The sequence below is a fragment of the Acinonyx jubatus genome, chromosome B2 (assembly GCF_027475565.1).
Source record: "Acinonyx jubatus isolate Ajub_Pintada_27869175 chromosome B2, VMU_Ajub_asm_v1.0, whole genome shotgun sequence".
NCBI classification, from domain to species: Eukaryota; Metazoa; Chordata; class Mammalia; order Carnivora; family Felidae; genus Acinonyx; species Acinonyx jubatus.
This window is the reverse complement of record NC_069385.1, coordinates 134579174-134592249: the sequence shown is the minus strand read 5'-3', so window position 1 is coordinate 134592249 and position 13076 is coordinate 134579174. Positions and strand designations below refer to the sequence as shown.

Here is a 13076-nt window from a genome sequence, read left to right as displayed (position 1 = left end):
TCTTCTTTTCTCCCCCACCCCCGCCATCTGCATTTTGTTACTTTCCTACCATGATGGTTTTGTTTTCAGTCTTTATACTTCTTAGAGGTGAGCTGGAGATCATAGGACTGAAAATAAACCACATTAGAAGAAAGGGACTAGGGACGGAGCTCACTTCCTCCTGCAGAAAGTTTATCCCAGGGCACCCGGCTGGCTCAGTGGGGTAAGGTCTTGATTTGGGCTCAGGTCATGATCTCGCAATTCGTGGGATCAAGCCCCGAGTCAGGCTCCTTGCTGATGGCGCAGAGCCTGCTTGGGATTCTCTCTCATCCTCTCTCTGCCCTTCCCCACCCCCACCTCAAAAAAATAAATAAATTTTTTAAAAAAAGAAGGAAACAAAGTTTGTCCTTTCCCATTCTTGGAAAATACTGATGTTCTTTTTTTTTTTTTTTAATGTTTATTTATTTTTGAGAGAGAGAGAGAGAGAGAGAGACAGAATGCGAGTGGGGGAGGGGCAGAGAGAGGGAGACAGAGAATCTGAAGCAGGCTCCAGGCTCCGAGCTGTCGGCACAGAGCCCGACGCGGGACTTGAACTGGTGAACCGTGAGGTCATGACCGGAGCCGAATTTGGACACCTAAGCCACCGAGCCACCCTGATGTTCTTTCGAGCAGACAAGAGGCCTGAGCTGCCTGCTCCGACATTTCTTAGAATGCTGCAGGCTAGTACAGCTGCTACCTGTGTATGCCACAACGTGTGTTAGAGGTCCAATGTCTACTTTTCGGGGCATACATTAGAAGATAACTTAATTCTGAGCAGCATAGCTTAACTGAGATATCCCTCACGTATAAGCTGTTTAAAACATATAATTTAAGGGGCGCCTGGGTGGCTCAGTCGGTTAAGCATCTGACTTCGGCTCAGGTCACGATCTTGCGGTCTGCGAGTTCGAGCCCCGTGTCAGGCTCTGGGCTGATGGCTCAGAGCCTGGAGCCTGCTTCCCATTCTGTGTCTCCCTCTCTCTGCCCCTCCCCCATTCATGCTCTGTCTCTCTCTGTCTCAAAAATAAACGTTAAAAAAAAATTAAAAAAAAAACATATAATGTGGTTTTTTTTTTTTCAGTATATTCACAGAATTATATGACCATCACCACAATCCACATTAGACAACTTTTTCTCATCCCAAAAGGAAACGTGTCTCCATTTATAGTTACTTCTCATTCTTCCCTGCCCTAACCCTAGACAACCACTCATCGACCTCCAGTCTCGGTTGATTTCTAGGTATCTCATATAAACAGAATCATATGATGTGTGGTCTTGTGTGTCTGGCTTCTTTCACCCACTAGAATGTTTCAAAGGTCATTCATGTTGTAACACAGATCAGCATTTCATTTCTTTTCATGGCTGCATAATATTCCCTGATATGTATGTACCAAATTATGTTTCTCCACTAATCAGTTGAGGACCGGAAGGACATTTGGATTATTCTTGCTTTTTCTTTTTTTTTAAATTTATTTTGGGAGAGACAGAGACAGCACGAGTGGGAGACGGGCAGAGAGAGGGGGAGACTGAGAATCCCAGGCTGGCTCTGTGCTGTCAGCACAGAGCCTGACGTAGTGTTCAAACTCATGAAACCATGAGATCATGACCTGAGCCAAAACCAAGAGCTGAATGCTTAACCGAGTGAGTCACCGAGGTACCCCTTTTTTCCCTAATGTTTATTTACTTTTGAGAGAGAGAGCGCGAGAACAGGGGAGGGGCAGAGAGAGAGGGAGGCAGAGGATCTGAAGCAGGCTCTGCTCTGACAGCACAGAGCCCAATGCAGGGCTTAAACCCACAAACTATGAGATCATGACCTGAGCCGAAATTGGACGCTTAACCGACTGAGCCACCCAGGCGCCCCAGTAGATGTATGTTTTCATTTCTCTCGGCTATCTACCTAAGAGAATTGCTGGATCATATGTTCACTCTGTATATAACCTTTCGAGGAACTGCCAGACTGGTTTCTGAAGCAGGTGCACTATTGTCCATTTCTACCGGCAACAGGTGAGAGGTCCACTTTCTTCAACACCTGTTACTTTATTATATATATATATATATATATATATATATATATATATATATACACACTTTGTATTATTATACCCATGCTAGTGGTTGTTAAGTGGTATCTCATGGTGGTTTTAATTTGCATTTCCCTAATTTTAATGATGTTCAGCATATTTCAATATGCTTATCGGCCATGTGTACATATTTGGAGAAACGTCTACTCAAATCTTTGGTCCATTTCTAAATTGGACTGTTTGTCTTTTTATTATTGAATTGTGAGAGCTCTTTATATATGCTGGATGCAAGTCCCATATCAAATATTAGACCTGCAAATATTCTCTCCCATTCTGTAGGTTGTCTTTTTCACTTTGCGGATGGGGTCCATTGAAGTACAGAGGTTTTTAATCTTGATGGAGTCCAATTTATCCATTTTTTTTAAAAAGTTTATTTATTTATTTATTCTGACAGAGGAGAGAAAGAGAGGCAAGGAGAGAGGGAGAAAGAGAATCCCAAGCAGGCTCCACACTATCAGCACAGAGCCCAACGTGGGGCAATGCAGGGCTCAAACTCATGAACCGTGAGATCATGACCTGAGCCAAAACGAAGAGTTGGATGTTTGACTGAGCCACCCAGGCGCCCCTGATTTATCCATCTTTCTTGTGTTACTTGTGCTTTTGAAGTCATATCACGGAGGCTTTGACTAACTCGAGGTCAAAAAGACTTACTCCTATATTTTCATTTAAGTATTTTACATTTTTAGCTTTTATGTTTAGGTCTCTGACCCATTTGGGCTAATTTTTGCAGGTGGTGTGATGAAAGAGTCCCAGTCCCTTCTTTTGCAGGTGGCTCTCCAGCTATTCCAGCACCACTTGTTAAAAAGACTGTCCTTTCCTTGAGTTGTCTTCATACCCTTTCCAGAAATCGGTTGGCCATACGCTGACTGGACTCTCGATTCTTTTCCGTGAACCTACGTGTATTTCTGGACTCGCGATTCTGTCCCGCTAACCTACGTGTATTTCTGGACTCGCGATTCTGTCCCGCTAACCTATGTGCCCATCTGCAGGCCAGCGCCACGCGGTCTGCGTAACTGTAACTTCATGGTAACTTTCCAAACTGCAAAGTGTGAGTTTTTCAACTTCATTCTTTTTGTTTCGGCTATTCTGGGTCCCTTGCATTTCTGTATGAATTTTGGGACCAACTTGCTAATTTTAGCAAACAGGCCAGCAGCAATTTCGATAGAGACTAGCGGTATCTGTAATCAGGGTGGGAAGCACTGCCAGAGTAACAATATTAACTTGTCTGGTCCATGAACATGAATGTCCTTCCACATATTCTCATCTTCTATATTTCTTCCCCTGGGGAGTTTTCAAAGAATCAGTTTTATAATCGAAGGCAGTTTTTTAAAGGGACGTCTTCCTCGTTCCTACCACTTATGCACAAATGAAGAGGTGGACTGAGGACACAAACCGTAGCCGATTAAAAAGACGTGGAGGAAACTAGATTCGGCCAAGTCACCTGAAGACGGTCACACAGTCTGTGGCACATTTTTATCCCAGTGAAGACTCAGAATGCTGGTTCTCACCGTGGCTGCACATTAGAATCATCTGGGAAGCTGATAAAAATCACGATGCCTAGGCTACACCTCAGGCCAATTACATCAGAACCTCCTGGGTGGTACCCACATGTTGGTATTTTTTTTTTTTAATTTTTTTAACGTTTATTTATTTTTGAGACAGAGACAGAATGCAAGTGGGTTGGGGCAGAGAGAGAGGGAGGCACAGAATCTGAAGCACGCTCCAGGCTCCGAGCTGTCAGCACAGAGCCTGACGCGGGGCTCGAACTCACAAACTGTGAGATCATGACCGGAGATGAAATTGGACGCTCAACCAACTGAGCCACCCAGGCACCCCCGTCGGTATTTTTAAAATATGTTGTTGAGGTGAAAACTGCTGAAGTAATGATAAGAAGTTTCAGGGGCGCCTGGGTGGCTCGGTCAGTTAAGCGTCTGACTTCGGCTCAGGTCATGATCTCGCAGTTCGTGGGTTCGAGCCCCGCGTCGGGCTCTTTGCTGATGGAGCCTGCTTCAGATTCTGTCTCCCTCTCTCTCTGCCCCTTCCCCATTCATTCTCTCTCTCTCTCTCAAAATAAATAAACATTAAACACTTAAAAAAAAAGAGAAGTTTCAGTGAAGTTTTCCATTTGTTCATATTTCTTTAAGAGTTTTTCATGTTCTACCTTATTCTAGAAAGGAGTTAAGGAGACTGATAAAAATGTATAAACTAAGGGAAGACACAACAGCCAGGGTGAACAAAGAAAGCAAAAGGAAGGTGAGGACAAAACAGAACCCCCAAAACGCATACTCTGATGGTCTCCACTTTCCACAGTGTGGGAGAAGGGATCAGTATCGTGGCATGGCCCCAAGTACTGATATTGAGGATATGTGGCAACTTGGCAATTATTTGGCAATGAGACCAAAGAGGAGCTCACCCAGGACGCCACGCAGTGAGAACAGAGTGATGAGGGTGTACGGGCATCTCCCCGGCTGTGCTGGGTATTCAACTCGCCTACACCGAAATGCCATTACTAAATCTCACATAAACACACGAATGACAGCAAAGCCTAGGGAATCAAAGAACTTTCAAAACGCTAATCAAAGAAGAACTTTCAAAATGTGAACCCCAAAAGCCCTAAGGCAAATTCCCTGTAAAAAGACATAGCTACCTTGGTCTACAGTGAAGATTTTGTTCTTCCGTCAAAGCAATGACCGACCAAATCAGAAAACATATACTCTGTGTGTCTCCATCTCTCTCTCTCTCTCTCTCTCTCTCTCTTTTTTTTCTAATTAGAACCAAAGGTGACATCTGTTTAGATAAAGTGTCTAAATGTGCTCAGCACCGTCCATCTCCCACCTGGTCCCTGTACCTGAATCTGTTCGTGGCTGGGGTGGTTTCCATGTTGAATTCGGCCACTGGCACTCCGCGGGCAGACACCTGGGGGGCAAACATGGCGGCAGGATAAACCACGGAGGAAGTTCCCACCTACAAAGCAAACAAATGGAAAAGGACAAATGACCACGCTACGGGGAGAGGAAACATTCTTCCAGAAAACCTTATGCAAACCCAGGCCAGTTTAGGGTTGCAAGATGTGAGGAAAGCTAGCTGGATGAAACAGATGGAGAGCTTCCAAGGGACAGATGGGGAGTTAAGAGGCATCCTGTCGGCTGATCACTAGAAGAATGTGCTAGGGAAAAGGGAGCACAAACGGAGAGAACAGCAGATCAAGGGCTCGGTTTTGTCTCTGCTCTGTGAAGTAATGCCAATAATCCATGTTCGTTTTTTTCTTTTCTTTTTTAACATTAGAAAACGCAAAGAAAAAATATACTCACGTTATTCATACTCCCGCTACCCTGTGATAACCACTGTTATACATCCTTTCAGGTTCTTCCCCATAGATACATACGTTTAAGTGTGCTTTACAAGAATGGAAAGGCCAGAACATGTTGTACAAACCAGGTTTTCTCATTTAAGCACTGGTGATGAACAGACACTGAAACATTGGGGTGCACTCAATAAATACTGGCTGAATGAATGTGTACCCATGAGAAAGTGCTTCTGCTTTTAAAGATGTGTTAAGAAAACTCTGAAATATGCACACCCTCTGTCTAATTCATTCCATTTCTAGGAAATACGTCCCAAGGAAATGATTTGAAGAGTATGCGAGGAGTTATGTCTAAGAATAGTCACTACAGGGACGCCTGGGTGGCTCAGTCGGTTAAGTGTCTGACTTCGGCTCAGGTCATGATCTCGCAGTTCGTGAGTTCGAGCCCTGCATCGGGCTCCGTGCTGACAGCTCGGAGTCTGGAGCCTGCTTCAGATCCTGCCCCTCCCCCACTCACGCTCTCTCTGTCTCTCAAAAATGAGTAAGTGTTAAAAAAAAATTAACAACAGGGGCGCCTGGGTGGCTCAGTCGGCTGAGCGTCCGAGTTCGGCTCAGGTCATGATCTCGCAGTTCGTGGGTTCGAGCCCCGCATCAGGCTCTGTGCTGATGGCTCAGAGCCTGGAGCCTGCTTCGGATTCTGTGTCTCCCTCTCTCCCTGCCCCTTCCCCACTCATGCTCTGTCTCTCTCTGTCTCTCAAAAATGAATAAACGTTAAAAAAAGAATTTTTTTTTAAATTAACAACAAAAAAAGAATATTCACTACAGCATTATTTAAAATATCAAAATGTGAAATGGCCTAAATGTCCAACAATGGAGGATTGGTTAAATACATCCTTGTATATCCATGCAACAGAACACCATGCCGCCAATGAAAAGATGATACAGATTTGTGGATGTACTGACACAGAATATGCCCGGTGAATCACTACATGAATAAAGTTGTTTCAAAGCAGAAAATACAGTATGAACCCACTTTTGAATTTTTAACCATATGTATACATCTGCACAATAAAAGGTCTAGACCAGGAGTAGGGAAATGTTTTTCTGGAAAGGGCCATATAGTAATATTTTTAGGATTTATAAGCCATACAGTCTCCATCACAAATAGTCAACTCTGCCATTGGAGTGTGAAAGCAGCCATACACGATACGTAGAAGAATGGGCATGGTTGTGTTCCAATAAAACTTTATTTACAAAAACAAGTGGCAGCCTAGATCTGGCCCACCGGCCAGTTTCTCACCTCTGATCTAGGAAAAAATACACTAAAATGAACTGTGGCTATTTTTGGATGGTAGACTCATTGGTGATTTCTAATTTCCTCCTTATAATTTTACACTTTTTTGTGTTTTCTCAAACGTAATAATGAACATGTATTACTTTCAAAATCAGAACCAATAACATGCTCTTTTCATTATTTTTGGCAGGAGGGGAGTGTCTTTGCAAAGCCCAAGACACGATCTTCCGCAGTTTCACATTTACGATCAATTCGTATTCGTTGTTTCTTAATTCTTCTGTAGGGTACAAAACCTCTCAACACACACAGTAGGAAGAGGAGGAAGGAAAGGGAAGAGAGAGGGAAGGAAGGAAACATAAAACACAACAAACTCCACCCCAGTCCTGGTGTTCCGGAAAATCTCAAGGATCAGGGGAGGGCATGACTTACCACTAGACATAAGTCACAGAGGGTCAGCTCTCTGTCAACCTCCTCCAGAATGGCAGGATCCAGGTTTTCGCCAAACCACACCACGTGGGGTCGCAGCAGGCCCTCGCACCCCGCCTCTTCACACCTGTGGGAACATTATCCTTCACCCAACCCCAACACCTGCCCTGCCAGATCTGCCCCACTGGATCAGAGGAAGGCTAGGGGCTACCCCAAATCAAGTCTGTCGCCCTCTTCCTTGTTATCCTCTCTCCCTCCCCTTCCAGACCATGTGAGCTTATTCTGAATATTCAGGCCCTTCTAAAGCTTTCACTTTGTCCGGATGCACTGGGCTGATATGTTGACAGCTGTGTTTCAGACAACCTTACCATTCTCTTTCTAAACCGTGTTAAAAAAGAGAGACCACAGGCCCAAAATGGAGTCCCATGGGCTAAGCCCCATATCAGCAAACCAAGACTTAGTACCTAACCTAGCTGTATATCCAGTCTCTCCAGGGCCTGTGGTCTTTAACCAGTCAATCTGGAGCCACTTGGTCAGCACTAGTGGGGTAACCCGCCTGAAACACCCCTTGGGTCCCCAGAAGGAAGGTGACCTTGCCTGAAACAATTCCCTCTTTGCCCGAAGAACTTCCTCGCCCTGCCTCTTCCACCTATAAACGTCTTCCATTGTGCGCAGCTCCTTGGAGCTTCTGTCTGCTACGTGGGGTGCTGTCCGATCCATGAATCTCGGATGAAGCCAACTGATCGACATGGACTCGGCTGGATGTGGGGTTTTAACCACAGCTTTCCCTTTCCCAGCTACGCCATCACACTCTTCGGCATGGCAGCCGGGAGGAACCAGGCTCAGCCCTGCCTCGAACACACCAGCCACCTGCTAGTCGCATCTGTGTCCCCCTTTCACTTTCCCTCAGATTCACCTTTCTCTTGCCCTGGGCACGGCCAAGTTCGCCATCTTCCTCTTCTTCCACTCCCCACTGCCTGTGGGTCATCTTACGTAGACCTTCTACAACAACCTCCCAAACCTCACTTTCATCATAAATAATCTTCTCAAGAACTGCCCACGATTCCCTATTGTTTTAGATCAAACTTTAGGATTCATTAATAAAAACCCTTATTAAGAATAATAAATAGGGCTCTGGGGCGCCTGGGTGGCTCAGTCGGTTGAGCACCCAGCTCTTGATTTCAGCTCAGGTAGGTCATCATCTCAGGGCCATGACATCGAGCCCCGCGTCAGGCTCCACACTCGAGCCCCGCGTCAGGCTCCACACTAAGAGCACAGAGCCTGCTTGGGATCCTCTTTCTCCCTCTCTTTCTGCCCCTCCCCCACTCACTCTCATCCTTTCTCTGTCTTCTCAAAATAAGTAAATAAAACACTTAAATTAAAAAACGTTGAAAAGAATAACAAATAGGGTTCTGTGGTTAAATAAACTAGTGAAATATTCACAAATTGTAACTATTCTTTAAAGAACAGTGTACTCTGGTGTATTAAATGCTCTGAGAAGTCCTGCAGTAAAGCAAACATACTTCAAATTTGTTTTACTCTACGGTTTCCATATTTATTTGAACACATAACATCATTTCTTAAGTAACGTCCATCAACATCACATGGGTCAAGTGTTCTAAGAACACTTTGGGAAATGCCGTTGTAACGTCTGCTTTTGAAAAACCGACACAAAAATGGTTCTCTAGGGCTTTTCTTATTTTTTTTTTTTATCTGCAAAAATCCTGTTTGGTCCTATAATTTCACTTTTGCAAGACCTTTTACTGCCTCCTTTGCCCTGGGCTAATAACACACAACAAGGAGGAGAATGAAGATGATACCAGCTAACATTTTCATAAGACGTCCGCCTCTACGCTTCGTAAGCACCAGGTAAGCAGTTGGGGCATAACAGCTCCAGAAACTTTCCAGGCCTCAAATTATCCCACCACAGTGCAAAGCAAAAAGGGACAGTGCAAAGCAAAAAAGGGACAGGAAGGGAGTGGTTCTCCTCGCCCTGGGGTGGTTCACCTTCAACCTTTGGCCCCTGTCCATCTGCATTTGTGCACTTAAGAGGCATCTCAGCAAATGAACTTAGATTTTGATTGTTTTTTTTTTTTTTTATTTCCATCTGGAAAACCAAGTATGGATCAGAGATTTTTACCCACCGGGGAAGTTTCTCCACTGGGATTCTGGCATCCTGAGCTTCAGGTTCTGGAGCCCTGGAGTAAGTGATGTTAGTAAAGAATCAATGACATTGGTATAATCAAAGAACAGAGAGAAAACATAACGTAAGTCTGTATATTCGCCTGGCGGTATACAGCTCCCAAACTCATAGTTAATACAAGCTGACTTAGAAGGGTACTGGAAGGGCAGACACCACACAGTTAACAACCAGTGATTTTATGTCAGAAAAGGGAATTTGCATGTGGGGAAGGGGCAGAGCCACCAGGATGTTAAGGGGGAGCTTCCTGATATGCACTGTATCCATCATCATTGGAATCTTCTGCGAGGATACTGGATTCATATATTACCTATATAATTTATCCTGATTTAAAATGGCCAGGTAAGGGGCATCTGGGTGGCTCAGTTGGTGAAGCGTCCAACTTCAGCTCAGGTCATGATCTTAAGGCTTGTGAGTTCGAGCCCCGTATCAGGCTCTGTGCTGACAGCTCAGAGCCTGGAGCCTGCTTTGGATTCTGTGTCTCCCTCTCTCTGCCCCTCCCCTGCTCACACCTCTGTCTCTCTCTCTCAAAAGTAAATAAACATTAAAAACATTTTAAAAAAAATTTTTTAAATGGCCAGGTAGGGGCGCCTGGGTGGCTCAGTCGGTTAAGCGGCCGACTTCGGCTCAGGTCATGATCTCAGAGTCCGTGAGTTTGAGCCCCGCGTCGGGCTCTGTGCTGACGGCTCAGAGCCTGGAGCCTGTTTCAAATTCTGTGTCTCCCTCTCTCTGACCCTCCCCTGTTCATGCTCTGTCTCTCCCTGTCTCAAAAATAAATAAAAAACGTTAAAAAAGAAAATTAAAAAATAAATAAATAAGTAAATAAATGGCCAGGTAAATTTTTTCTCAATATTTCGAGTCTACTCTTATTTTTTTCCCTAGTTATAACAGTACATGCTCATCACAGAAATGTTAGAAAAACTCCAGAAAGATATAAAGAACTAATCAAAATTACCCATAACCCCACTATTCTTGATAATCGCTGTTAATATTTTGTTGTCTTTTCTTTTGGTCTGTTATCTCTATATACCAGGTATACCCACATGGGGTGTGCGTGTGTTTGTATGAGTGTGTGTGTGTGTGTGTGTGTGTGCACGTGCATGTGTTTAAATATGAAGTTTGGATCGTATTAGATAAGAGTTAGGTCCTGTGGTTTTCACTTAGCATTGTAAATTTTGAGCAAAATAGTTCTTTTATCCTATGGCTGTACTGTAATCTAGTCTCATTTCTTCTAACTATCCACAGGAATCTTAGGCTACTGTTCAATTTCCTTCCGTCTATGTTCAACTTAAAAGAGAAAACAAAGTACGCTCATTCCGTAGAGCAGTGTCATTACCCTTTTCCCAATAAAGCTGGACAAATGGGACTCTTGTAATTCTCCACCACAACTCCACAAGAGGTACATCGGGTTTTAAATAAGCTACCTGAAAAACACAAGTTAAACAAGACCGGAATTTAGCATAATTAGAAGGAATTGTCTCCATGTCTAAAGGGGTACAACAGAATTTAGTTTTTATTCGTTCATTTCAACAAACGGGCCTGCCCTAGGTGTCAAGGGAAATCCAAAGGCACGCCGTTCTACTGAGCCACGGACATCTGCCTCCTGGATTTTGTAATCTGGAAGGGAGAGAGACAGATAAAACGACCTACAGCATGATTAAGGAGCTCTCAAATGATCCTGATGTTGAGGCGGACTTGAAGGTGGTCAGTAGGGTACATGAAGCCAGTGTAAACCCAAGGGCGTGGTTTACTAGGTACATGACTGACGAAGGCTCAAAACGTTGGATGTATTGGCAAAATCCTACCGTCGACTCAACAAATCTTGAGTCTTTCTACAAAAGCAGCTCAGTAAATACATGAGCAACTAACAAATGAAGCAAGTAATTGTTAAAACTAGCAACCCATTTATTGAGCGAAAGCAACGACGGTGACCACGATTCACTAAATGTTCACCACGTGCCAGAGTGGACGTCCACTGCTCCATTCTGCCCAGTATTCCTTCCTCGGGGAGCCATCTCTCCTCTATCCTGAGTGGGTGGAGCTGTCAATCCCATCCCCAAATACAAGCTTAGGCTCACGCCCCCGACTGGTCCAATCACGGTACCGTAATCCTCTGGCAATGGCCTTCGGTCACAGGGAGGTATGTGACCCAAGCAAGGTGCCCAGAGCGGCCAACAGCTCCCTTCACTGGCCTGGCGCACGGAGGCAGACCGCATGCACGGGGAGAAGTGAGGTTTTATTCAAAGAGTCAACAAAGCTGGGGTGGGGGGCAGAGCAAGAAGGGACTGTTGCTCACGACATCAGCTCCAACCCGGGACTCCCGGGTTCTGTGAGACAACATCCCTACTTTGTCAGTTTCGGCAAGGCCGTTCTCCCCCACGTTAGTATCTCTGAAATCGCATGTGTCCTACGACCGCTACCCGGCGGGAGGACGGATGTGAGGCGGCCGTCAGAGCCTGTTACAGGAGAACAGAGCCCGTTACAGGCCGTCAGAGCTGGCACACCTGTTACAGGAGAACGATGATGGCTGAAATGTGTGGGGACATGGCTGTTATTCCCCAGGGACTGCTGGGGCAAGGGCCAGCCCTGGATGTTTCAGCCCACAAACCAGCAAAGGGCCATTTGGGGGAAGAAAACGAGTTCGGGTTGTTGTCTAGAACATTCCCCCCGACACCTGTTGGTGTCAATCCAGGAAGGCCCAATATCAGACTTCCAGGATGTGTGTCAGCAGCTTGGAGGGGAACCGGGAGACGAGCGGGGAGCAGCCTTTTAGGAAATGCGTGGAAAACACGCCTGGAAAACGCTGACGCCTTGGGGTCATTCAGAAGTGATTCGAAAGAGTCGGAACGTGAGAAGTATCTTAACCACTTTATTTCACTCATTTTCATATGTGCATTTTTATATTTCACTGTTTCTTATATGTGCAAGGGTGATACAGTTTCTAAAGATCTGTGTCTATGTAAGTTTTAGTAGGCCATTTCGGTAAGTGCAAAATAACAATGCTCAGGGATAATAAAATATGATGGCTTAGGCAGACTATTTCCTTTGCGAGGGTCACACTGAAAACACGATACATGTTAAAAATTGGTGGCATCTTTAGTTTGATGAAAGAAGGGGCTTTCTTTTTTTTTTTTTTACCTAAATCAGAATTTTTTTTGAATGTTTATTTTTGAGAGAGAGAGAGAGAGAGGCAGAGAGAGAGAGAGAAAGACACAGAGTGTGAGCAGGGAAGGGGCAGAGAGAGAAGGGAGACCCAGAATCCAAAGCAGGCTCCGGGCTCTGAATGGTCAGCACAGAGCCCAACGCAGGGCTTGAACTCATGAACTGTGAGATCATCAACTGAGCCGAAGTTGGCTGCTCAACCAACTGAGCCACCCAGGCGCACCTGTTTTTACCTAAATTAGAAGAGAGTTCTTATCGCTTGCAACCCCGTAAGTCCCAACTAATAATATGTACATATCGTCTTATTTAATCCTTCAAACAACCAAGACAGGTGTTAACACCCCCATCTGACACATTTATACATGGCAAGAGACACCGCCTGCATTCTGATAGTGTAAAGAAACCAGAGGAGCCACATGGACAGTGGCCCAGACCCAGCAGGAGAAGGTGCCAACAAGACACTGGGTCAGCAAGTGGCTGACTATGGCTGGGGCACAAAAGAGGGACGGGACCCAAGTGAACAGTGCTCAGTTTCCGTTATCCCAGGCAAAAATAGGCAACTTCACTGCATACCCAAGGAAACCAGCCACATTC

The 13076-nt window shown here is 45.0% G+C and overlaps 1 protein-coding gene across 6 annotated transcripts in view; it reads right to left on the bottom strand.

Moving 5' to 3' along the window:
* Positions 1-13076, bottom strand: part of SIRT5 (sirtuin 5) — a 39552-nt gene that overhangs the window by 8322 nt on the left and 18154 nt on the right. For 4 of the 6 annotated variants that reach the window (XM_015071373.3, XM_027040319.2, XM_027040318.2 and 1 more), the window contains exons 5-8: positions 10657-10744; positions 9265-9318; positions 7124-7247; positions 4945-5060 (exon numbers count right to left, since the gene is read on the bottom strand). In XM_015071373.3, the coding sequence (XP_014926859.1) occupies positions 4945-5060; positions 7124-7247; positions 9265-9318; positions 10657-10744 (382 nt within the window). The remainder of the gene's footprint in view (positions 1-4944; positions 5061-7123; positions 7248-9264; positions 9319-10656; positions 10745-13076) is intronic. The other 2 variants (XM_027040320.2, XM_027040321.2) reach the window with 2 other exon arrangements.